The sequence below is a fragment of the Pleurodeles waltl genome, chromosome 2_2 (genome assembly GCF_031143425.1).
Source record: "Pleurodeles waltl isolate 20211129_DDA chromosome 2_2, aPleWal1.hap1.20221129, whole genome shotgun sequence".
NCBI lineage: Eukaryota > Metazoa > Chordata > Amphibia > Caudata > Salamandridae > Pleurodeles > Pleurodeles waltl.
Genome location: NC_090439.1, coordinates 1,178,736,243 through 1,178,763,626, shown reverse-complemented (window position 1 = coordinate 1,178,763,626; position 27,384 = coordinate 1,178,736,243). Strand labels below are relative to the sequence as shown.

The window sequence follows — 27,384 nt, the reverse complement described above, 5'->3', positions numbered from 1 at the left end:
ACACTATTTATATATGTTTCAACAATAAGGGTATAGAGAAATCATGAATTATGTTAGTAAGTCCATCTTAAGATGGCGGCCCTCTTTGCCCGTTGTAGTCCTTACGTTGTATGCATACTAGTGTTCAATTCCGTATAGCCTTGTGATTGCATTCACAACATGAAGCATTTCTCACCGCGTTTTTGTGGAATTAACAATGTGAGCGTTCGCCGGCATTTTAGATAAGATGACTGATTTGGGTATAGGCAAGCCGTCTATAAGGTGAGTAACTTAATCTTAATATGGCGGCCTTTCTCGCCCATGGTAGCCCTTGTTTTGATTTAGGTTAGCGTCAAAGACGTGTAGCCATGTGGCCGCATCAATAAAACGGAGCGTCTTTGATTGGCGTTTGTGCTGCTAACTATGTGAGCGTTCGCCGTTATTCCAGGTAAGAAAACTGATCTGGGCTGGCATTTAATTTCAAATATAGAGACATTGTGCTCTAAGAATCTTTTCTTCTTTTCTGCCTTTTTCCCATAAGATTTATGAAACATACAAGGCGTATGGTGCACTCTACCCATTGGAGTGAAACACAGACTCGGGCAGAGGAGGCACTTCAATAGCTCGAAGGTGAAATAATTCTAAATAACTATATAGGTCTTAAATAAATGTTATTGGATTTCTTTATTTCGTTTTTTCTAACCGGTATCCTGGAATTCCTTGATAGATAATATTTCTACATCTTTATCTCTTCAATATCGTGAATAGCCGAGAAAGTTACTTTTTCTATTCCCTTCCGAGTAACGGTCATCTCTTTGGAGAGACTTTATATCATCACCTCACTGCAGGTATTTTTATTAGGTGTTCTTTTTTTCTTTTTTCTTTATTCTTCCTTTTCTGTTATCTATTTATTTTTCCTATTATTCTCACTTTTATTTTTCTTTATTTCTTTTTTATTTTTGTTAGTCACCCTTGTTCACCTTTATCTACTACTTCAATCACTTTTGGGTGTTATATCTTTATACCCACAGGCAATAGCCAATATACTAACTCCACGTGGGTTTCTATATATATTGGTCTTATGTGTTTGGTGTATCAGCACCTCAGCTCATACACTCTAGGTCATGGGCTCTTGGACTCCCTACATTCAAGATTATTATTGATACTATTCATATGGTTATGTATATATCGGTTTGTATTAGATATCATCCATCATTGTGATATACATCTTGAATTCGAAACATTGAGATGCCAGATCACCCGAATTCTGGGTCAAGACCAATATTGGATTAGATCGTTGAGAACTGCCCTGATGAAGGTAGCCTCTATATAAGAGGATTACTGAAACCCACGTAGGCTCTGGGTTCCTTATGTATTATTAATTAGAATTATTGTAATATCAGATTCTAGAATAATTTTTATAAAACATTTTTTCTGTGTCTATATATGCATTTAATAACTGTCAGTTTTAGTTCATGATTTGTTCTTTGTTGTATTTGTTTAGGTTTTTTGCTATGTATATTCAAGCGTAACTTTCTTCAGTAAGAATGTGGAGTTATTGAGTCTATTTTGTAGTCTTTTTTGTAATATATTAGTCTTTGTATACTTTGCTATTCTACTTAATAAAATCATATATAGTTGATATAACTGATTTTATGATTAATTATTCTACAGACCTATAGATGAGACTACTGGTGCAGCCTAGACTGAAGAGTAATTTAAATGCTCTTGTTCTGATGTACATAAATACTTTTTAAGACATACATAATCCGTAACATTGATATATATTTAATGATTGTTGTTGATGAATATCATTTGTTAATATTATGAATAAGCTCTGTATTTTGGTTTACTCCTGAGTTTGTATTCCCTGGTTGAGCTACTCTATTTATGTCAGCGAATCCCATTTGTTGTTCACTTATCGTTTCGCAGAATCAGCCAGTTTGCGTCTAGAAAAATGTTTTTTGGTATGTTCAAAGCCAAAATCATGAATCAGTAACTTGTTACGAATCAGAATTTTTGATTTGCTGTTCGGTATTAGGCGGGGCGTGTTGAGGTTGTCCCTTCCTAATACAGAATGGGAAAGGTATGTACGAATGTTTTGCAACCAGGATGCGGTCACAAAACATTCGCATTTTACCGCCAATAAATAGTTGGTGGTAACCCATTCGCAAATGGGAAGGGGTCCCTAAGGGACTCCTTCCCCTTTGAGAATGGTGGGGAAAATATTTTTTAAGAGGAGGCAGTGGTCTCACAGACCACTGCCTACTGTTAAAAAATAAAACTTAAACATTTCATTTTTTTCTTTTTAAAGTCATGCCATTTTCCTTTAAGGAAAATGGGCTACGTATAACAAAAAAAAAAAAAAAAATGGTTTCATTCAAGAGCAATCACGGACATGGAGGTCTGCCGAGCCCAGCAGGCCGCCATCCCATTTATGGCTTTGATTCCTAATGGGTCACAAATTGCGATTTACCTTATTAATATTCATTAAGTAGGTCCGATTGTGACCCACTGGAAATCGCAAAAAGAAACTAAAAAAAGATTCATACATTTGAAATTGTTATTTCCTAAGTATGATTCACATGAAATCGCAATTAAGAACTCGCAATTTCAAACTTTAGTACATGTGGCCCCCAATTTCTAACAGTATAAATAAATGAAAGTGAGTGTGGGTGTTGGATATTGGGCTATTAGTTGTGTGGCCAGAACAAGTAATAGTTCTTCAATTGTCCTCACAGGACAGAGAGGCGGTGCAGTCTAAGGCCTACTCAAGGAAGGTGGCGAGGGCTCGGAACCACCAATCACTGGCACACAATAACAATACTCAATAAATGACTGCCAGTCAGTGCTTATTCTTTAGAAAAGGTGAAGTACATTTATTACACCCACACTACTAATTGCTATGCTATAATTTACAAATTTACATTGGCAGATGCAACGTATGTAGGAAAGTACCATCTTGCCTGGCATGTTACCCCCATTTTTTCACTGTATATATGTTGTTTTAGTTGTATGTGTCACTGGGACCCTGCCAGCCAGGGCCCCAGTGCTCATAAGTGTGCCTGAATGTGTTACCTGTGTTATGACTAACTGTCTCACTGAGGCTCTGCTATCCAGAACCTCAGTGGTTATGCTCTCTCATTTCTTTCCAAATTGTCACTAACAGGCTAGTGACCAATTTTACCAATTCACATTGGCATACTGGAACACCCTTATAATTCCCTAGTATATGGTACTGAGGTACCCAGGGTATTGGGGTTCCAGGAGATCCCTATGGGCTGCAGCATTTCTTTTGCCACCCATAGGGAGCTCTGACAATTCTTACACAGGCCTGCCCTTGCAGCCTGAGTGAAATAATGCACACATTATTTCACATCCATTTTTCACTGCACTTTAGTAACTTATAAGTCACCTATATGTCTAACCTTTACTTAGTAAAGGTTAGGTGCAAAGTTACTTAGTGTGTGGGCACCCTGGCACTAGCCAAGCTGCCCCCACATCGTTCAGGGCAAATTCCCCGGACTTTGTGAGTGCGGGGACACCATTACACGTGTGCACTGTACATAGGTCACTACCTATGTACAGCTTCACAATAGTAACTCCAAACATGGCCATGTAACATGTCTAAGATCATGGCACTGGGGGGACAATTCCATGATCCCCTGGGTCTCTAGCACAGAACCCGGGTACTGCCAAACTGCCTTTCCGGGGTCTCCACTGCAGCTGCTGCTGCTGCCAACCCCTCAGTCAGGTTTCTGCCCTCCTGGGGCCCAGGCAGCCCTGGCCCAGGAAGGCAGAACAAAGGATTTCCTCTGAGAGACGGTGTTACACCCTCTCCCTTTGGAAATAGGTGTGAAGGCTGGGGAGGAGTAGCCTCCCCCAGCCTCTGGAAATGCTTTGATGGGCACAGATGGTGCCCATCTCTGCATAAGCCAGTCTACACTGGTTCAGGGATCCCCCAGCCCTGCTCTGGTGCGAAACTGGACAAAGGAAAGGGGAGTGACCACTCCCCTGACCAGTACTTCCCAGGGGAGGTGCCCAGAGCTCCTCCAGTGTGTCCCAGACTTCTGCCATCTTGGAAACAGAGGTGTTGGGGGCACACTCGACTTCTCTGAGTGACCAGTGCCAGCAGGTGACGTCAGAGACCCCCTCTGATAGGCTCTTACCTTTCCTGTTAGCCAATCCTCCTTTCTTGGTAGCCAAACCTCCTTTTCTGGCTATTTAGGGTCTCTGCTTTGAGGAATTCTTCAGATAACGAATGCAAGAGCTCACCAGAGTTCCTCTGCATCTCCCTCTTTGACTTATACCAAGGATCGACCGCTGACGAATACATGATTTGTTACAAGCTTTGCAAATGCTCCAAAAGATTGCTGTGGTGAAATGCAGTTCACACCTCAGATTGCAAGATTTTGTATCACTGGGAAATGGATATGCAGACCAAGTTGCAAGGTTTTGCGCATTGAATTGTATATCTTTCAAAGACAAATGGGAATGGTTACCTGAAGAAGAAAAGTGTACGAGTTATGTTATGCTTTAACTGTAATTGACACTTGGCAAGAACTGAAAGCTCTTCTGGAAAATGTTGATAGAGAGGAAAAGAAAACATGGGTTGGATTGAAATGTGTCCAGCGAGAAGATGTTGTCTGGGTGTCAGGGAGGGACAAGTGGTTCTGACAAATAACCTGCTGACTCAACTGGCTACACATTATCACGGACAAGCACATGTTGGGAGGGATGCTATGATTCAAACTTTTAAACAATTTTGGTTCAATCCAAAGTTTAGATAGGTTGCTGAAGCAGTTTGCCACCGTTGCATTATCTGTCAGCAAATGAACGTGGATAAAAGGACTGTGGTCAACATGAGCCACATTGGAAGAGCAGAAGGTCCATTTAGCAGAATGCAGATGGATTTTATTGAGATGCCTCTGTGTGGAGGATTAAGATATGTGCTGGTGATTATTTGCATTTTTAGTCACTGGATTGAAGCTTATCCCACATAAAGAAATGTTAGCCATACAGTAGCGAAGCTATTCATTAAGGAACTGATACCTCGATTTGGTTTTCTGGTCTCTTTAGAATCAGGTAGAGGAAGTCACTTCAACAATGAAGTAATAAAATAGCTATGCTCAGCTTCAATCATTGAACAGAAGTTGCATTGTAGTTACCGCCCTGAAGCATCAGGACTTGTTGAGCAAATGAATGGTACTTTGAAGTCAAGGCTTGCAAAAATGTGTGTGTCCACGAATCTGAAATGGCCAGATGCACTGTCACTAGTTATGATGAGTATGAGAAACACACCGACAGGAAGACTGGGCTCCTGCTGCATTAAATCCTCATGGGCAGAGCAATGAGGTTGCCAGCGGTTTCTGCAAATGCTCTTGTGAACATAACAGATGATATGGTGTTGGACTACTGCAAGGGTCTGGCTGATGTGGTTCTCTCTTTTCCTCATCAGGTGGAGGCCACAACTGTGCAGCCATCCCACGATCAAAACCACAACCTGAGAGCTATTGGGTGACTATGTTGTGATCAGAAAACACTTGAGAAAGATTTGTTTGAAGCCTCAGTGGAAGGGTCCCCAACAAGTAGTAATGGTTACTACTAGTGCTGTGAAGAGTGCAGGAGTTCTGAACTGGATTAATTCCAGCCATACTTGGAAAGTACACTGCCCATTAGACAACGAAGAAGAGTTGTTGAGAGTACCAACAACTTCCAGACAAATTCCAGAAACAGAGAAGGAAGCTGGAGAATCAGAGACAGACCCTGTGCAGATCGATGACAATCCAGACACTCCTGTGAGAGACGAAAAGTAGGACCTACAGGAGAGTGACAGTGAACCAACCTTGACTGAGGTAATAGGAGAGTCTAGTCAGAGGAGTGCTCTCCCAGAAGCAGATGATACTGAAAGACAAACAGAGCAAACTACAGACCCGGTGGAGGGAGTAGAGTTGGATCAAAGTCAAAACGATCTGACTCCTCCAAGTGAAATCGCATGTACATCAAGTCAAAATCCAGCAGAACTTGAAAAAGCTGCAAGTCCAACGTTGAAAAGAGCATTAATCAAGGGTCCACTGACAGCTGATAAGTGGCTGAAATCACAAACCAAGAGAAAGGAATCAGTTACAGTATCAACAATCGAAGAAGAAGTAGACACCACAGGAAAGGAAGATTTGAGTGATGGAGAATTAAATGGAGATCAAAGGCTGAAAAGACAAAGAGTTGCAAATAGAAGATACGCAGGTTCTAAATGGGTGTATGCAATGACTAGTGATTGGCAGAGTAATTTTTTGTCCATTTGTTTTGATCGTGAAATTCCAGGTCAATACTTTGGCACGTGAAGTAGGTCAATAAATGGAACTTTGAGAAAATTCTGTGCAACTGAAAGAAAGAAAGAGACATTGAAAGTGATTGAAAGTAACCTGAAAATACTTTTTGGAATGAACTGATTTTGACATGCTGCTAAGCTGTTTTTTGGCAAAAGTTCTGGAAGACAGACTGAACACTGTAAATAATTAAAAAGAATATTTTTGTTTTGCTGCATAGATCATTTTTATCTTTTTTTTATTCTGCCTGATCCTTTACAGATCATGAGTAAACCTAACGAGCAAGTTCGAAAGAATAGGTGTTGTAAGTGCACAAGCATTGGCTTAGCAATTGTGTGCACAATAGTATGTTTGCTATTGATTGTGAGTCTGATTCATAAAAATGGGCTAATCATACTTCTGTTTTAGAAACTACTACACTTAGAGTTAGATAAGTTTAGAAGGGATGGAAAATATTTACATGTAAACCACAAGGAGAACTTTCTTCTAATGTCCTCTATCGCTTATTGCATGAGACAATGTTTGCAAGAGAGTGTTATGTTTGCACACAAATCCCTTCATCAGTAGAGGAAGGGATAACCTATCATAGCTTGACACTAATGTATGTAATTAGTTGCAGTTTTTTACTAACAAGTTTCTATAACCAAGAATATCTTCAGTATTTCTACTTAAATCATGATGTAGTGTTTTTGTTTGTCCCTATTATTAAATACCTGACGAGAATGGCTAAGAAAAATAATATAGAACTAGTGAGGTTTCCTTGAACCCACATTGACATTTAGTACACCTTACGCTCACAGGAACAACTTCACACGTTTGCTTACACCCATAGAAAAGAGCTTCTTAGATCACACTGATGAAGTAGAAAGGCATTAAAGGAGAAATTAAATAAGGGCTTAGTGACAAGGACATTTAGAAATGACTATGCATTAAGTGAAATCAAAACACAAGGGAAATTAGCGATAGATGCACAACACATAGAGAAGCTTTGTATGTATAGGCCTAAATCTAGAACTGATACATTATTTGTGGTAAAGAGTGAATGCAGATATGTGTTTCTTTTCCAGAGTAAATGGACTTTCATGTTAAATGCACAAGACCCAGCAATTCCAGGGGTTTATCACATCTGTGGACCAAATGCTTATTACTGTCTTCCAACAGGATGGTATGGCACATGTTACTTGGAGATAGTTTTCCCTAAGATTTATCAACTTGAGAACTTGAATGAGACACCTAAACTGAATGAATTTCACCTTGCTAGACTAAAGAGAGAATCTTACTCTGGCATAATTGGAAGTATAGTTGAAGCAATAAATCCTTCAGTGGGAGTTATCCTAAATTCTTTGAAAATTCAAACGTTGTCTACTATTGTGGATAACATGCTGACTAGTTTTTCAGGAGCCATTGTCCTAACGAACACCAAAACGGCTGCGGTAAGATCTATGACTCTTCAGAACCGTCTTGCGTGAGACAACCTTTCAGCGAAGGAGGGCAGAGTTTGTAAAATGCTGAAATCGCAACATTGTTGAACATTTACCACTAACAATAGTAAAGAAATTAGAAACTTTATTAGCAATCTGACTATTATTAACTCTGACTTAAAAGTTTTGGAAGAACCTGGAGTTTGGGAAAAAAGTTGACAAAGGTTTTGCTTCTGTGGAAAATTGGCTGAGCAACCTAGGGAAAGGTGTAATTTTAAAAATAATACAGATAATATTGATTATTGTGATTTGTATAATTGGATTATGGAGAATTCGTAAATTGTATAATGTGATTAAAAAGGGGAAGAGGAGGAAAGAAATTAAATTGGGGAAATACTTTAGAGAAAATTAGAGAAAGAAAGGAAAGGTAAAGGGCTATAATAAGGCAACATTTTAGGTCAACAAAAATTTGTGTCAAAAGGATGTAAGGTATGATGAAATATTTAGTCATCAGAGGACGAATTGTGAAAGCTGAATTAATTGCTAATAAATTTGTGTTGATTAATGGTTAAGTATTTTACATGAATTATGCTAACAGAAAATAAAATGCATCTTGAAAAATGTGCCCACTTGATTGGCCATCATAGCATGTGTAATAATTAATAATGAATTCACCATTATATGATTAAATAATGTGCACATGCAGAATAAAATGTATTAATGGGTTATACTAATATGTTAATGTTACAGATTGCTTAAATAATGTTGAGCTTTTGATTAATTACGATGTTTGGGCCTAGTCAACAAAGGCTTGTGTTAAGTTTGATGGCCTAATAAATTTTGCAAATGTCTTGGGAGAGCAGAGAAGTAATATTGTTCACACTGCGCTGACTAAGCGATTTGCAAATGTCTTAAACTTTCTCATGAGAACTGTTTGTGGAGATGTTCTGTACTGGAAATTATTACTGTGTAGAGTTGATGCATGAGACAGAGATGTTCCCATGCTTAGACAATAGCCGCACCGAATGGAGCTAGGATTGCAACAAAACAATTACCTGACGAACCTGATGATGAAAACAGGAGAAGAGGAGCCAGTCATCAATATGTGGAAGACTGGCTAGTTATATTTTAGATTTAGACTTTAGCTTTAATTGGTCCTACTGTAAACGTACGATTTTCTGACCAATGATGGAGTGAGAAGATTCTGTAGGGACTTTAAACGTAGCCTGACTGCTCCTAGGAGCTGGGGCACATTCTATTCCATTATTTACCTCTGTAGTGGTCCCGTTCGAGGAGCGGGGTAGTTCCCGATGTTCCTTTTTCCTCATAACCATCCTCACAGAGTAATTGTGTTAATGCAGATTCTTTAGCTTGATGCTCTAAGAGGTTCAGTTAACTTAGAGCCCAATCGTGGCTGAACCACCCCCTTCATTGACCCGTTGCTGATGCTGACCTGACGATGTCCATCTGACGAAGAGAAATCGCAGCTTGCTGATTCATTGAGGAGAGGTATAATGAAATGCTATTGTCTCTGCTGTAGGTTTTTTGTTCTTTCTTGTAGGTACCAACCGCTGTTTTGATAGAGCCCTAGTTAGATGTTTTCCAAATTAACTTTTGACTTAATTGTTTTGCATGAAGTGCAAACATGCTATTCTAACTGGAAGGTTAGTTAGTTTGCCCAAATGTGTTGTCCAATGTAATTAACAAATAATTGATTTTGCTCACCTGTTGAAATCTAGATGTATGCTATTTCTATTGTTCAGTTATCGATTTTACTAATTTGCACCATAACTCTTGAATACTGAATAATAAATGTTCTAGCTAAATTGAGATTCTTTTGTCATTAAGGTCAGCCAGTGTCATTTTTATACGTATTTGATTTGGTGTTGGAACTAATTCATGTGATATTAGCATTGTTAATATAGGGAAAGAAACGTTCTAAACTTTACTAAAAGGTGTGGTTATTCATGGCTACGTGGGTCCTGGGGCGTAGAGATAACTGACTCAAATTCATGAAAATTCAATTGTTGATTATGTTATGTTGTTGGTCAGATTATGAGTAAATATTGTGTACATGGTGTAATCACTCTAAGTGCAGTCAAAAGGTCCATCGAACCTCTAACGCATCCCCTTATAAATAAATTAATAAAAGACCAAATAAGGTCAGACGTGCTCACACAGACACTGCTATAGAAGGAGGTGTCATTGGGGATGCAGTGACTGACAGACACTGCCACAGGAGGGGGTGTCATAGAGGGGTGATGAGTGACAGACACTGCCACAGGAGGGGGTGTCATAGAGGGGTGATGAGTGACAGACACTGCCATAGGAGGGGGTGTCATGTGGATTGTAACTGGCAGTCACTGCCATAAGACGGGATGTCATGGGGGGATATGATGACTGACAAACACTGCCATAGGAGGGGTGTTTCATGGGGTGTCATAACTGACAGACATTCCCATAGGAGGGGGTGTCATGGAGGGGGTGTGATGACTGATTGACACTGCCATGGCAGGGTGTGTTATGGGGGATGCTGTGACTGCCAGACACTGCTGTAGGAGGGAGTGTCATGGGGGATGATGACTGACAGACACTGCCATAGGAGGGGGCATTGTGGGGGGTGGTGGTGGTAATTCAGCAGTGGCAATCCTTGCAATGGTAAACTCTGAGGTAGTAATCACAGTAGCAGTAATCTCAGCAGTGGTAATCCCTGCAGAGATAATCTCAGAATCAGTAATCACAATACTAGTAATCCCTGCAATGATAATCCCTGCAGTGGTACTCTGAGAGGTAGTTACCACAATAGTGGTAGAATCAGTAGTGGTAATCTCAGTGGTAGTAATCTCAGCAGTGGTAATCCTTGCAGTGGTAATCTCTGAGGTAGTAATTCCAGTAGTGGCAACCTCAGCAGTGGTAACCCCTGCAGGGATAATCTCAGAGGTAGTAATCACAGTAGTGGTAATATCAGCAGTGGTTATCTCAGTAAATAATCACAGTAGTGGTAATCTGGGCAGTGGTAATCCCTGCAGTGGTACTCTAAGAGGTAGTAATCACAGTAGTTGTAATTCATCAGTGGTAATCCCTGCAGTGGTAATCTCAGAGGTAGTAATCACAGTAGAGGTAATCTCAGCAGTGGTAATCCCTGCAGGGGTAATCTCAGAGGTTGTAATCATAGCACTGGTTATCTCAGAAGTGGTAATCCCTGCAGTGGTACCCTCAGAGGCAGTAATCACAGTAGTCGTAATTCAGCAGAGGTAATTTTTGTACTGGTAATCTCAGAGGTAGTAAACACAGCAGTGGTAATCCCTGCAGTGGTAATCTCAGAGATAGAAATCACAGTAGTGGCAATCTCAGCAGTGGTAATCGATGCAGTGGTAATTTCAATGGTGGTATTCTCAGCAGAGGTAATCTTTGCACTGGGAATCTCAAAGGAAGTAATCACAGTAGTGTTAATCTTGGCAGTGGTAATCCCTGCAGGGGTAATGTCAAAGGTAGTCATTAAAGCAGTGGTAATGACTGTATTAGTAATATTAGCAGTGGAAATCCTTGTAGAGGTAATCTCAGACGTAGAAATCACAGTAGTGGTAATTTCAGTAGTGGTAATCTGTGGAAGTAATCACCTCAGTGGTAATCTCAGCAGTGGTAATCCCTGTAGTTGTAATCTCAGAGGTGGTAATCCCAGTAGTGGTAACCTCAACTGTGGTAATCCCTGCAGTGGTAATCTCAAAGGTAGTAATCACAGTAGAGGTAATATCACTAGTGGTAATCTCAGTGGTAGAAATCACATCAGTGGTAATCTCAGAAGTGGTAATCTCAGAGGAAGTAACCTCAGTAGTTATAATCCCTGGAGTGATAATGTAAACTGTGGTAATCTCAGCAGAGGTAATCCCTGCACTGGTAATCTCGGAGGTAGCAATCACAGTAGTGGCAACATCAGCAGTGGTAGCCCCTGCAGGGGAAATCTCAGACGTAGTAATCATAGTAGTGGTAATATCAGCAGTGGTAATCTCATAGTTAGTAATCACAGTAGTGGTAACCTCAGTCGTGGTAATCCATGCACTGGTACTCTCAGAATTGGTAATAATCACATCAGTGGTAATCTCAGCAGTGGTAATGTCAGAGGTAGTAATCTCAGTAGTGATAAACCCTGCAGTGATAATGACAATTGTGGTAATCTCAGCAGAGGTAATCCCTGCAATGTTAAACCCAGAGGTAGTAATCACAGTGGTGGGAACCTCAGCAATGGTAACCCATGCAGGGGTAATCTCAGATTTAGTAATCATAGTAGTGGTAATATCAGCAGTGGTAATCTCAGAGTTAGTAATTACACTAGTGGTAACCTCACTAGTGGTAATCCCTGCAGTGGTAATCCCAATAGGAAGTAATCACAGTAGAGGTAATCTCAGCAGTGGTAATAATCACATCAGTGGTAATCTCAGAGGTAGTAATCCCAGTAGTGGTAGTATCAGTGGTGGTAATCTAAGTGGTAGTAATGACATCAGTGGTAATCCCCGCAGTCACAATCCCTGCAGTGGTAATCTGAGGTAGTAATCACAGTACAGGTAATCTCAGCAGTGGTAATCCCTGCAGTGGTAATCTCAATAGTAGTAATCACAGCAGTGTTAATCTCAGCCGTGGTGATCCCTTTAGTGGTATTCTCAGAGGTAGTCATCACAGTAGTAGTAATCTTAACAGTGGTAATCCTCCCAATGATAGTCTCTAAGGTAGTAATCACAGTAGTGCTAATTCAGCAGCGGTAATCCCTGCAGGGGTAATCAGAGATAGTGATCACAGCAGTGCTGATCTCAGCAGTGGAAATCTCTGCAGTGGTACTCTTAAAGGTAGTAATCACAATAGTGATAATCTCAGCTGTGGTAACCCCTGTTGTGCTAATCTCAGAGGCAGTAATCCCAGTAGTGGTAATAGCAATAGTGGTAGTAATCATATCAGTGGTAATCCCTGCAGTGGTAATCTCAGAGGTATTAATCACAGTAGTGGTAATATCAGCAGTGGTAATCTTAGTGATAGTAATCACATCAGTGGTAATCCCTGCAGTGGTAATCCCATAGTCAGTAATCCCAGTAGTGGTAATATCAGTAGTGGTAATCTCAGCAGTGGTAATCCATGCATTAGTACTCTGAGAGGTAGTAATCACAATGGTGGTAGTTCAGCAGTGGTAATCCCTCCAGTGGTAATCTCAGGCAGTAATCACAGTAGTGGTAATATCAGCAGTTTTAATCTCAGTGGTAGTAATCCCGTCAGTGGTAACCCCTGCAGTGGCAATCCCTGCAGTGGTAATCTCAGAGGTAGAAACGACAATAGTGTTAATCTCAGCAGTGGTATTACCTGCTGGGGTAATTTTAGAGGTAGTAATCACAGCAATGATAAACTCAGCAGTGGTAATCCCTGCAGTTGTACTTTCAGAGGTAGTAATCACAAGAGTGGTAATGCAGCAGTGGTAATCCCTGCAGTGGTAACCTCAAAGATAGTAATCACAGTAGTGGTAATATCAATAGTGGTAATCTCAGTGGTAGAAATCACATCAGTGGTTATCCCTGCAGTGGTAATACCTGAAGTAGTACTCTTAGAGGTAGTAATGACAGTATTGTATTGTATTGTAATCGTATTTATATAGCGCTTACTACCCCTGACGAGGCGTCGAAGCGCTTTTCGATGAGTAGCACGCTACTCCGGAATCCAACAAGTATTAGTGATGGATTAGTATCATTTAATAATGAGTACAGTTTTAGTATTATTATGAGTTAATTTGAGCCGCGGATATGAGAGTTTGTTAGTTAGATTGACTGGAGTAATGGAGGGGTGGAGGAGGAAAGAAATCCAGAAGTGTTAACTGGGAGTATATCCTTCATTTACTCAGCCCAAAGGTTTGGGATGAGTAAAAGGGGATGGAGGAGGGAAGAGTATGTGGAAGGGTTAGGGAGAGCATAGTAGCAGGGTGAGATGAATGCAGGAGAATTTAGTAGGGTTGTGTGGGAGGTCACAGAGGTAGAGTGAGGTTTGGTGAGTTAGATGTGGAGGTGGAGGGAAGAGCTTAGGCAGAGATATCTAGGAGATGAAAGTGGTCGAAGGGATTTGGGATGAGTCAGAGTGAGAATGGAGGATAGTTTGATAGAGACATGACATAAGAGTGATGAGTAGATAAGTGTGATAAGATGAGAGCAGGAATTCATAGATATCTAGTATATCAACCCAAAACCAGGAGCCATGCAATGTTCCACGAACATGCCAGGCACAGAAACAACATATACACATACATACACATATAAATATATATATATATATATATATATATATATATATATATACACATATATATATATATATACACACACACACACACACACACACACATACACACACATATGCACATACAATACATAATTATATCCATGGGTAAAAAATACTTAGTCAGACAGGTTTCAAAGTGTTTGTGTATTTTATTTTTATGACCGTAGCAATACATATTTTCCAAAGAAACTATAAATAGAAATATACACATAATCTGAAAAATATATTTATCAACATAGGCATATGCAGTTCATAGTTGTTTGAAAAAGGTGGTTATGAAGGAAAGAGCCAACTCTTGAGTAGTTTTCTGAAAACAAGAAAGTTATCTGTGGCTCTTATAGTTGGGGGTAATGAATTCCATAGTTTGGCTGCTTGGACGGAGAAGGATGTACCACCTACAGTCTTTTTCTTGTATGGTGGTGTTCTAAGGCCAGTCTTGAGCGGAGGGTTCTTTGTTGGATGTATTTGGTAATTTTCTTTCTGATAAAAAGTGGTCCTGTTCCATGTATAGCTTTGTGGGTGATACAAAGCAGCTTGAAAGTGCATCTTCTGGCAACGGGTAACCAGTGTAGTGCTCTCAAGGCAGGGGAGATGTGGGCTTGTGAGATATGTAGTAGTAGCCTGGCTGCGGAATTCTGGATACGTTGTAGTTTTTCATAACAGATAGAGATGATCCATGGTAGAGGCTATTGGCAGAATCCAGTTTGGATAGTACAAGCAAGATAGTAGCTTGCACCTTGTGTGGAAATCCGAGGTGGGGGAAGATGCGTCGTAAAGTCTTTAAGGTGATGAAGCTTGTGCGTGCTAATTTGTCTACTTGGGCATTCATAGTTAACTTGGAATCCATGGTGATTCCTAGGTTTTTAACTTCCTTGGATAATTGAGGAGGTGGTCCGAGATCGTCAGGCCAGACGCACAGAGGGTCATAATGTTTCCAGTCACCACATATGAGTATTTCTGTTTTGGAGGTATTTAGTTTGAGATGGCTCCAGGTCATCCACTGATCAACGGCTCTGAGGCAACTGAAGATTTGTGAGTTTTCAATGTTTTTGGGGTCTTTTAATTTAAGGAGTATTTGTGTGTCATCTGCATAGTTGTAGCATGTGAGATGGAAATCATTGATCAGTTCTGGTAAAGATATCATGTAGATGTTAAAAAGCAAAGGTGAGATGATTGACCCTTGGGGGACCCCTGTTTTTGTGAGGTAGGGTTCGGACGAGAAGGGGGGTGAGTGGATGATATTCGCTCTTTTTTGGAGATAGGAAGTAATCCAGTCGAGAGCAATCCCTTGTATGCCGGCTTCGTGGAGTATTTGAGTTAGGCTGTCATGGTCAACCGTATCAAAGGCAACCGAGAGGTCCAAGAGAAGTAGTGCAGCAACTCCATTTCGGTCGACTGTGTTTTTAAGATCGTCCCAGATTGCCATGAGTGCCGATTCAGTGCTTCTTCCTGGGCGGAATCCAGTTTGGAAGTCTGAAAGTATAGAATTGTCTTCAATGAATTGTGACATCTGGGCGAATGCTGCTCTTTCTATCAATTTGCGCAGGAAAGGTCCATTTGTGATAGGTCTGTAGTTGTTGGGGTCTTGTGGGTCTAGGTTTGTCTTCTTTAATAATGGTCGTATGTATGCCTTTTTCAGGTCTGTAGGAAAAGTTCCTGAAGTTAAAGAGTTGTTGATGATTCTTCTTACAGGTGTGGCAGCAGAAGTAGATTACAGGATGTTCTTGAAGATTTGTGGTGGGCAAGGGTCAGAAGGGCAACCAGAAGGTCTGCTTGCTTTGACCAAATCCATAAATTCATCCTGGGATATTTGTTTGAAGGACTGTAGAGGTTGGGATGGTTTATTCTTAAAGGGTATTTTAGTAAAGGGGTTGGAGCTGATGGTTTTCTTCTGTTTTAAATAGGAGTCCAATGTGTCTGCCTTGGTTGTGTAGTGAGTTGCCAATTTGTTTGTGAAATCCTGAGTGGTGGGATGACTTCCTTCCATGCATGTAGGTTTTCGAAATTCATTGAGAATTTTATAAAATTCCTTGGTTGTAGATTGAGCATTTAGAATTCTGTCTGAGTATTATCTTTTTTTAGCTTTTTTGATTGATGATTTGTATATTCTGTTAAGTTTGTGTAGCTGCAGTTTGTCTTGACTGTTGTTTGTTTTGAGCCAGGTCCGCTGCAACTTTCTGATTTGTTGCTTTATCTTTTTAAGTTCTGTGTTCCTCCAAGGTGTTGGTTTTCTTTTGTCATGTTTAGTTTTTCTGAGTGGTATTAGGACATCAAAAGCTTCCTGTAGCCACTCATAAAGTTTTGGTACATAATTGATTGTATCTAGATCTGTGTTTGCTGTTAGTTGTGTTTCTAAGTGATCCAAATTGAGTTTGCTCCATGGTCGAGAGGTGTATGTATGTAAGTAGTTGTGGGGTGTGTTGATTTGTGGAGTTGTCTGTCGGAAAGTTATCAGATGGTGGTCTGACCAGGTGGTTGGTCTGATGCTATGAATAGTAACAAGTTCAGGCTTAGCAAAAATGACATCTAGGATGTGTCCAGCGATGTGTGTGGGATTGTGTACAATCTGATGTAGGTTCAATGCGACTAGGCCAGTGGTGATAGCTTTTGGATGGGGCATATTGGGTTTGTCAAACCAAATGTTTAGATCCCCAAGAATGCATAGATTGGAGTATAGTGTAATAAGGTTTGAGACTGTGTCAAGAAAAGCATCTGGGAAAGTGGATTTGTTAGGTGGAGGTCTGTAAAGGAGGAGAAAGTTACAGGAGGAAGTTGGAGTAGGGTGGCATCTGGTAAGGAGGGCTTCACAACCTTGTATGGAGATGTCTGTTTCACAGAGGTTTATTGCCTGTTTGAATATAATAGCTAGTCCACCTCCTCTCTTGCCTATACGGTTTTGTGTGATGGTTTGATAGCCCGGAGGCAGGGCTCCGTGCAACACTGGTGCCATGTCAACTCCCAACCAGGATTCCGTAATGAATAGTAAGTCAGGTTGTGTGTCTGTGAGCAGGTCGTAGATGTGGTGCTTGTTTTTTGAGAGTGATCGAGCATTTATGAGCTGGCAGTTTAGATAAGGTGTGTTAGTGTTGTTTTGTTTAGTAGAAGGGTAAGTAGTATAATGTGAGCTTGAAGCAGGAGTGTTGCTAGTTGTGATAACTGTTTGAGGGTCACAATAGTCTTGCTTTTCAACATAGTGTTCGTCTTCCAGCAGGTTAAGGAGGTATTTTGTTGGGTCTGTGTGTGTGGGTGGTGGACTTGGTGGCTGAGAGAGCCATGAGGAGTGTAGTGTTTTTTGTAGGGTAGTTTTATTATGTAGTTGTAATCTCAGCAGTGGTAATCCCTGCAATGGTACTCTCATAGGTAGTAATCACAATACTGGTAACCTCAGCAGTGGTACTCCCTGCAGTGGTAATCTCAGAAATAGTAAGCACAGTAGTGGTGATCTCAGCAGTGGTAATTGCTGCAGTGGTACTCTCAGATGTAGTAATCACAGTAGTGGTAGCTTCAGCAGTGGTAATCGCAGTGGTAGTATTCACATTAGTGGTCATCTCAGAAGTGGTAATCCCTGCAGTGGTAATCTCAGAGATAGTAATCCCAGTAGTGGTAATCTCAGCAGAGTTAATCCCTGCACTGGTGATCTCGGCGGTAGTAATCACAGTAGTGGGAACCTCAGCAGTGGTAACCCCTGCAGGAGTAATCTGAGGTAGTAAAGTGAAGTGAAGTAGCGTATAGTGGAGTGGTGTAGAGTGACATTGTATGGAGTGGTGTAGAGTAGACTGAAGTGACAGAGTGGTGTGGAGCAGAGTGGAATGAAGTGGCGTATAGTAGAGTGGTGTAGACTAGTTGGAGTGGAGTGACAGAGGTGTGGAGTGGGGTACAGTGGAGTAGCATATAGTAGAGTGGTGTAGACTAGTGTGGAGTGAAGTGCTGTGGCGGATAGAGGAGTGGTGTAAAGTGCCATTGTATGGAGTATTGTGGAGTTGAATGACATAGAGTGGTGTGTAGTAGAGTGAAGTGAAGTGGCCTATAGTGGAGTGGTGTAGAGTGCCATTGTATGGAGTGGTGTAGAGTTGAGTGGAGTGAAGTGGGGTATAGTAGAGTGGTGTTGACTAGAGTGGAGTGAAGTGAAGAGGGGTATAGTGGAGTGGAGTTGAGTGGAGTAAAGTGGGTTATAGTTGAGTGGTGTCGACTAGAGTGAAGTGAAGTGAAGAGGGGTATAGTGGAGTGGTTTACAGTGCCACTGTATGGAGTGGCAAAGATTTGAGTGTAGTGACAGAGTGGTGGAGTACAGTGAAGTGAAGTGGGATATAGTGCAGTGGTGTAGACTCTTGTGGAGTGGAGTAGGGTGGAGTGAAGTGGCGTGGTGTAGACTCTTGTAGAGTTGAATGACACAGAGTGGCATAGACAAGTGTGGAGTGGAGTGAAGTGGTGTGGGGTGAAGTGAAGTTGCGTAGACTAATGTGAAGTGACACGGCGTGGTGTAGACTAGTGTGGAGTGGTGTAGACTAGTGTGCAGTGGTGTTTACTAGTGTGGAGTGGAGAGAAGTGAAGTGGCATAGGCTAGTGTGGAGTGACATGGCGTGGTGTATTACTGAAGGTGTAAAGTAGTGCAGTTGTTGGTGTGTAGACTAGTGTGGAGTGACACGGCGTGGTGTATTAGTGAAGGTGTAAAGTAGTGCAGTTGTTGGTGTGTAGACTAGTGTGGAGTGACACGGCGTGGTGTATTACTGAAGGTGTAAAGTAGCGCAGTTGTTGGTGTGTAGACTAGTGTGGAGTGACACGGCGTGGTGTATTACTGAAGGTGTAAAGTAGTGCAGTTGTTGGTGTGTAGACTAGTGTGGAGTGACACGGCGTGGTGTATTACTGAAGGTGTAAAGTAGTGCAGTTTTTGGTATAAGTAACTAAAGAGCCAGTAGAGATGGCAGATAGGGTGAAAGCATCGGTAAATAAGAAGCTGTTGTACCTGTGTTATTAGTAGGGAAGAGCATAGCACGTCCTGGAATAATATTGAAACACATAACATAAAAACAATAATGCGTTACAAAAGGCAAGTCAGAGCAAAGACGAGGAGGAGTGTACAGTGTGTACCAGCATTGCCTGAACTGAGAGGTCCGACACACGTTTTCAATTACAAGTCCGATCTCTTGGCTTTGGCAATGCTTATTTAAAACAAGCAAGAACTATTGGCTTTTACAATGTTTGTTTTCACGTGGCTTCCACCTCCTCCCGAAAGACCCCCACAGGCCCCAGCACTCAAGGTTTGAAACCGATGCTCCGCCTTTCACCACCGCGCTCTCCCCAGGTGTCTTTCCACCTTCTTACCTGTAGGGGGCAGGCGCGTCCTCCTCCGGCTCTTCTTCTCTCCGGGTGATGTCTGTGTGGACCCCTCGGATCCTGCCCTCGGCATCAGGCTCTGCTGCTCTGTCCCAGACCCCTCCTTCAGCGCCTCTCTCCTGCCAGGGCTCGCCAACCCCTCCAGCATCTCCCCACCTCTCTCTGTGTCTTGGTGAAGCTCCCCTGAGTCCCTCCTCTCCACCCTGTCTCTCTCCCACCTCTGACCCTGTGTCCCAGACCCCTCCTTCAGCGCCTCTCTCCTGCCAGGGCTCTCCCTCCCCTCCAGCATCTCACCTCCTGACTCCGCATCTTGTCCTCTCTCTGGGTCCTGGTGAAGCCCCCCTGAGGCCCTGCTCTCCCCCCTGTCTCTCTGAACTGACAGGAGCCCCCCGCCCATCCGACCCTCTGTCCCAGACCCATCTAGGGGGGCGTCGGAGATTACAGAATCTGTACTGGAGGGGCTGCGCCCACCGTCGGAGTACCCCGAGTCTGTGCTGCAACACAGACCCTCTATCATGAATCTGTCCTCTCCGTAGAGGGGGGTCCCTGTCTCCCGGTCAGTATCACACACGGGATGGATGAACCCACCCCCCTGACCCTGCGGCTTCTCTCCGGCAGTGCTGGGGTCTGGGGGGCCCCTCTCCAGGTCTGGCTCTCTCACGCGCCCCATCACAGCGCCCTCCGGACACCCCGGACCCTCCATCCTCAGCCCAGAGTCCCTGGTACAAGAGCAGCTGCTGATCTCTGTCCCCAGCGGAGGTGAGTGCACGAGAACTGTGAAGCTGTAAACTAACCCCGCCCCCTCAGGTAGGAGGAGGCGCTCACCTGCCCCCGTTATCACCGGAGTTGTACCTCTCCCGGAGGTGTGTGCACGAGAACCAGCGAAGCAATAAACTACACACCCGCCCCCTCAGGTAGGAGGAAGGCGCTCACCTGCCCCCGTTATCACCGGAGTTGTACCTCTCCCGGAGGTGTGTGCACGAGAACCAGTAAACTACACCCCCCAGGTATGTGTAAGGAGCTCACCTGCACCCGTCATCACCGGACTTGCACACTCATCCGGGAGAGGTACATGATAATCAGTAAACTACTCCCCCGTCCGCTCCACTCAGATATGCAAAGTTTCCTTGTCGACGGGTCTAAGTGCAGAGCGATTACCACCCAGTCACCTTGATGATAATGCAAGCTTCCTGGATTGAAAGGGCCAGTCTGCTGCCAGTTGCAATAATCCTGGACTCCAGGGCCCCTACTGTGGAGGGGCCTACCTACCCCAGAAACATTGCAGACGAGTACAAACTTCTCTTACTCAAGGGGCTCAGCTGTTCACCTTCCCCCAGAAATTCTGCCCATGATTCTAAGTTTCCCATACTGAAGGGACTTACACTTTCAGACTCATGTTCCGGCTGCAGAGGGGTTCGCAGACCCTGGAAACTCCATCAAGTTCTGCAAGTTTCCCGACTCAAGGGGCCAAATGTGAGTGCAAGGCCTCGCCTGCCCCGGAAACTTCACCCCTGGGTACAAGCTTTCAAGACTTCCCATCCCTGCCCCTGAAGGGCTTGCTTTCAAGACTTCCCATCCCTGCTCCTGAAGGGCTTGCCAGCCCCTGGACTCAATGGGGTCAGTGCTGGACGGGCTTGCCTGCACTCAGGAGGTCCCCACACAGATGCCACCTTCCTGGACTCGGGTGTGGAGTGGCTCACCTGTATCGACACATGTACGGATAGGTGCAATATTCCTACTCACAAGTGACACCTGCAGAGGGATTGGGAGTGCCCATCTCCCGATGCTATGCAGACAGCTGCAAGCTTCCCTGTCTCAATCTGCCAGTTTGGGATGCTTTGCCCCTACTTGAAACTCTGCGGCTGGGTTCAAGCTTCTTAGATGGAAGTGGTGCCTTGGTGGAGGGGCTCACACTCCACTGAAAAATCTGTTAATGGGTTGTGAGAAAGTAGCCTCTTTCTAGCCTTGTTACCTCCACTTTTGGCCTGTTTGTGAGTATATGTCAGGGTGTTTTTACTGTCTCACTGGGATCCTGCTAGCCAGGACCCCAGTGCTCAAAGTTTCTGGCCTAAATGTGTTCCCTGTGTGGTGCCTAACTGTATCACTGAGGCTCTGCTTCCAAATTAGTCACTATTTAGTGACTTCATTTACAATTGGCACACTGGACCCTCCCTTCTTATAAGTCCCTAGTATATCGTACATAGGTACCTAGGCATTGGGGTTCCAGGGGATCCATATGGGCTGCAGCATTTCTTTTGCCACCCATAGGGAGCTCAGACAAACCCTTTCACAGGACTGGCTCTGCAGTCTTTTATTTCACAGCCATTTTTACTGCACTTAAGTAACTTATGCCACTTATATGTCTAACCTGCATTTACTGAATGTTAGATGCAAAGTTACTAAGTGTGAGGGCACCCTTGCACTAACAAAGGTGCCCCCATGCTGTCCAGGGCCAAATCCCTGGACTTCATGAGTGCGTGGAGATCATTACACATGTGCTCTACATATAGGTCAATACCTATATGTAGCTTTACAATGCTAACTTCAAATATGACCATGTAACACGTCTAAGATCATGTAATTGTCCCCCCATTCCAAATCTGGTATTCGGGGGCCAATCCCATGCGTCCTGCGGGTTTCAACCCTGGACCCCTAGTACTGCTAAACCAGCTCTCTGAGGCTTGCACTCCAGCTACAGCTGCTGCCACCTCACAGACAGGGTTCTGCCCTCCTGAGGTCTGAGCAGCTTAGTCCCAGGAAGGCAGAACAAAGCATTTCCTCTGTGAGCAGGGTGTTACACCCTCTCCCTTTGGAAATAGGTGTTACACGCTGGGAAGGGGTAGCCTCCCAGAGCCTCCTGAAATGCTTTGAAGAGCACAGATGATGCCCTCCTTGCATAAACCAGTCTACACCAGTTCAGGGACCCCCAGTCCTTACACTGGCGCAAAACTGGACAAGGGAAAGGGGAGTGACCACTCCCCTGTCCATCCCCACCCCAGGGGAGGTGCCCAGAGCTCCTCCAGTGTGTCCCTGGTGTTAGCCATCTTGTTTTCCAAGGTGTGGGGACACTCTGGAGGCCTCTGAGTGGCCAGTGCCATGAGGTGACATTAGAGACCCCTCCTGATAGCTCCTTACCTGGTTAGGTATCCAATCCCCCTCTCAGGGCTATTTCGGGTCTCTACTGTGGGTTCCTCTTCAGATTTAGCTTGCAAGTTTCCGCCAAGAATCCTCTGCAACTCCTGCTTCATCCTCTGACCATTGGATCAACCGCAGACTGCTCCAGGAACTGCTGTAATTGCAACAAAGTATCTAGAAAGGCTACTGTCACTCTGCAACCTCAGCTCCAGCCAGCAACTGCAACAGTTTCCAAGGTGTGCACCATCTGGGAACTCCCTGTCTTCACCCTGCACCAGAAGGACCAAAGAAATCTCCTGTGGAGTGACGGAGGCACTTCCCTGCTCCAGCATGCACCTTCTAAGATGACAACCTGTTCTCTGGGACTCCTCTCCTGGTGAAGAGTGTGCTCCCTGGAACACAGGTGGTGGACCCCTTCGACACAGATTGTCCTAAGGTCGAGCTGTCCAAATTTGGAGGAGGTAAGAGCTTGCCTTCCCCATTTGCGACAGTATCCCTGTGCACTGCGTCATCTTCACCTCCTGAGGCCTCTATGCACTATTGCAAGAATCTTTCGTCCACAGCTTGGCCCAGCACTCTCTCCTGTGACGCACAACTCACTGAATTGTTCTCCGGCGGTGTGGGACCTTCTTTTGTAGTGCTGCAGCAACCGCAATCTGCACCTTCTTTGTCCCCATATCCTGGGACCTCCGTGGGTGCTGCCTGGTTATCTGTGGGTTCCCTCCAGTGTTCGGAGCCCCCTCTGCCTCCTCGGTCTGAGTTGATGCCCCAGGTCCCTCCTGGGTCTAGGCAGTGCCATTTTGACGCAATCCGCGTCATTGCTTGAACTAAGGCTTGTTGGACGAATCGAGCGCTGCATCTCACCTGCATCCAACATCTTCATGTGGGACATCCTTTGCATAGTGCAGAACCCGCAGCCATCTTCTTTGGTGCTCTTCTGCAGATTTCTTCCAACTGGACTTGCACCATCTTCTAGGTTGGCAGGGGCTCCTGTCCTTCCTGGAATCTCCTTTGACTTCTGGACTTGGTCTCCTCTCTTTACAGGCCTTCAGGTCCAGGAAGCCACCATTTGTTGCTTGCATTCTTCCTTGGTTCTTCCAATAACTCTAATCACGACTTGTAGTGTGTCCCGAGGAAACTTGCAGTACTTTACTCCTACTTTCCTGGGCTCTGGGGTGAGGTATTTTACTCACATTTGTAGTTTTCTTACACTCCCAGCAACCCTCTGCACACTACACTTGCCTAGGGGGGAATTGGTGATTCGCATTCCACTTTCTTAGTATATGGTTTGTGTTGCCTCTAGGCCTATTTCTTCCTATTGCATTCTATGGTATTTTCTATTGTTTGCACTATCCGTGACTATTTACTTACCTGCTTTTGGTCTCTAGTGTATATATTGTGTATAATACTTACCTCCAGAAAGAGTATTGCCTCTAAGATATTTTTGGCCTTGTGTCACTAAAATTAAGTACCTTTATTTTTGGTAACACTGAGTATTGTCTTTTATTGTGTAAGTACTGTGTAACTATAGTGGTATTGCAGGAGCTTTGCATGTCTCCATGTTCAGCCTAAGCTGCTCTGCTATAGCTACCTCTCTCAGCCTAAGCTGCTAGAACACCTCTACATTTCACTAATATGGGATAACTGCACCTGGTATAAGGTGTAAGTACCTAAGGTACCCACTACAAACCAGGCCAGCCTCCTACATGGGTGCAAGCTTCCCAGAGATGCAGAGCGTCTCGCCCACCTCCAGAAACTACACCAGCAGGTGCAAACTTTCTGTACTCAAATGGCTCAACTTCACAGGAGCTGGTGGTACCAGCCCCTGAGATCTCTCCTGGACTCAACAGGACCTGCGGTGGAGGGGCTAGCCTACCCTCAGAAATGCCACACACAGATGTCATTAACCCTATAATAAATAAGTTACTTAACATTTCATTAGAATCAGCTTCTGTTCCATCTATTTAGAAACAAACAACGGTAACGCCTGTGAGATTTCACTTAGCTGGGCTGGCGCAAACTGCAGCAGGACTTTTAATGATGCAATGACACTGTAAGTAACAAGATTCTTCCTTTATTTCTGGTAGCCCAATTCTATTCTACGTATGGCCATATGTGGGAGCCTACTCATCGTCCATCAGTTAAGAAGTCATGCCCACCACCCCCATGTCAGGGCCCCCATGGCACTTAAGAAAAAAAAATACTTACCTGCACCTACCTATACTTACCTGGGATGGGGTCTTGCATCCTCCACTGTCCCTCTGGTGGGAGTGGGAGTGACCCTGGGGCATGAAGAGGGCACCTGTGGGCTTATTCCATGGCGTTCCACCATGGACATAGGCCCACAGGTCCTCTAACGCCTGCCCTGACCCAGGTGTTAAATAATGGTGCAAAGCAAGCTTTGCACCATTATTTGACCCCTCCTCACCTGTGCGTGATTTTAGCACGGGGTGATAAATATGGTGCTAAGGCCATAGAGTCATTATTTGCACGGGATCACCTACTTTGCATCCCATTGATGCAAAGTAGGTTTCCATGTCCAAAAAATGACTAACTCCATAACTTTGGCGCTAGATGGGTCTAGTGCAAAAGTATAAATATGGAGTTAGTTTTGCACCGAATTTGCGTAAAAAAATGACACAAATTCGGCACAAAACAAGTATAAATATGCTGCATGGTGCCCGGCTGGTGCTCAGAAATGGTGCAAGCTGGTGCTAAGCTTTTTGATGCAAAACGGCATTAGTGCAGTTTTGCACCTAAAAGTATAAATCAGGGCCTTAGTGCTGGCACTTGCATGACGCAAAGTGCAGTAAACCCTTGCTCAGATTTCCAAATATGTGCAAACCAGTACTTGCAGGAAATTTCCTAGGTAGCGTGACACAGAAATGACTATGTTTGTCTGCTCCAAAGTAAAATTAATGTATGCTTTGTGGTTATGTCAGGGCATTACCCATGCAAAAAGCTCACAAAGCCTGCACTGCAAGTATTTTCAAAAGTCACACAAAGTGACATGAAGCAGCGCAAAAAAGGTTAGCGTGGAAAAAGTAGAGCAGGTTCAAAACAGGGGAAAAAAATGGAGCTAATCCTAGGGGCATCCACCAGCAGAAGCAACACATATAACTGCAGTCTGTGGCAACCATGGAGATTATTATTGTAAAACACCATCAGCGGATAGTTGCCTTGGCTAAAAAAAGAACACAGAGTAAGGAAGGTCTACAAGCAGAGAATATCACTCATCCACGTGAGTGAAGAAGAGGTCATCAAAAAATGTAGGCTCATCAGGGACATGATATTCACTCTGTTACATCAAATAGGACCATCCATTGAGCACAAACTGGAAGAGCCCATGCCATACCACCTCATGTGAAGGTACTGCAGGTCTACATCTCATTACAACTGGTTCCCTTCACAGTACGTGCTACGTTGTCTGCCGTGTCTCAGGGCGCTCTCTCCTCATTTCTACCACAAGTGTTGGAAGGTATAATGAAACTAAGACCACAACACCTAAGATTTCCTAAACTTGGACAGGAGCAGAGACAAGTAAAGCAAGGATTTTACCAAATTGCCCAATTTCCCCATGTACTTGGTGCGATTGACTGCACACGTGTGAACTTGCTTCCACCAGCAGAAACAGCCCATCTATTTAGGAATAGAAAGCATACATATTCCATTAATGTACATGCTCTATGTGATGACAAGTACTGCTTCACCAATGTTGATGCTAAATATCCAGGGAGTGCCCAGGATTCATACATATTTCTTCATAGTACCATAAACCAACATTTTGAAAGTGGAATGTAGGGAGATGGATTATTGATTGGTAAGAATATGTTAGTAGGCCTAATTAAAAGGATACATGCATGAAAAATGAACAATATGTAGTTTTCATCATGTTACAGTTGTAATTTGTTTTCCAGATTTTGTAGAAGACATAGGATATGCTCTTAGACTGTGGTTGCTGACTGCATTTTCTAATTCAAAAACGCATATAATGCTGCTCATCGTATGACACATAGCATAATTGAGAGCTGTTAGACCTGTCAGCTCTTGCCGTGGTTTCCCCTGTAGCTTTTGCTTCTGACCTCCTGTTATGATCGTGTGCTGAGCTTTGTTTTTGCTGGTTTTAGGACTCTGGACACTTTACCACTACTGCCCAGTGCTAAAGTGCAAGTGCTCTCTGTCTAAATTGTATTTTGGATTGGTTTATCCATGATTGGCATATTTGATTTACTAGTAAGAGCCTAGTAAAATTCAATAGAGGTGCCCAGGGCCTGTAAATCAAATGCTACTAGTGGGCCTGCAGCACTGAGTATGCCACCCACATGAGTAGCCCTTTAACCATGTCTCAGATCTGTCTCTATAGTGTCTGTGTGTGCAGTTGTATACAACCAATTCAACCTGGCAAGTGTACCCACTTGCCAGGCCCAAACCTTCCCCATTACTACATGTAAGTCACCTATAAGTTAGGACCAAGGCAGCCCCATGGATAGGGTGCAGTGTATTTAAAAGGTAAGACGTAGCAGTGTGTTTTACATGTCCTGATAGTGAAATACTGCCAAAGTCAGTTTCTACCACTGTAAGGCCTATCTCTACCACAGGGTAACATGGGGTTGCCTTGAAATATATTTTGAGTGCAGTTTCCCATTAGGAGCAGATAGAGATATGGGGTATGGGGTCTTTGAGAAAACAATTTAAAAATACATCTTTTGGTGAAGTTGATTTTTTGATTGTAAGTTTGAAAATGCAACTTTTAGAAAGTGGGAATTTTCTTCCTTAACCATTCTGTGCCTCTGCCTGGCTGCTGAATACACTCTAGACAGTCATGCAAAGGGAACTGAGGTGTGTCCTGCATACCCTGATGGGTCTTCCCGGGCTAGAGT

The 27,384-nt window shown here is 43.5% G+C and overlaps 1 protein-coding gene across 2 annotated transcripts in view; it reads right to left on the bottom strand.

Moving 5' to 3' along the window:
- LOC138283049 (killer cell lectin-like receptor subfamily G member 2) overlaps positions 1 to 20,197 on the bottom strand; it is a 121,040-nt gene extending 100,843 nt beyond the window's left edge. For both annotated transcript variants that reach the window (XR_011201040.1, XM_069221189.1), the window contains exon 1: positions 19,358 to 20,197. Coding sequence is in view for 1 of the 2 variants with exons in the window: in XM_069221189.1 (XP_069077290.1) it covers positions 19,358 to 20,072 (715 nt within the window). In the remaining variant the exon portion in view is untranslated. The remainder of the gene's footprint in view (positions 1 to 19,357) is intronic.
- Between the last annotated feature and the right edge of the window lie 7,187 nt (positions 20,198 to 27,384).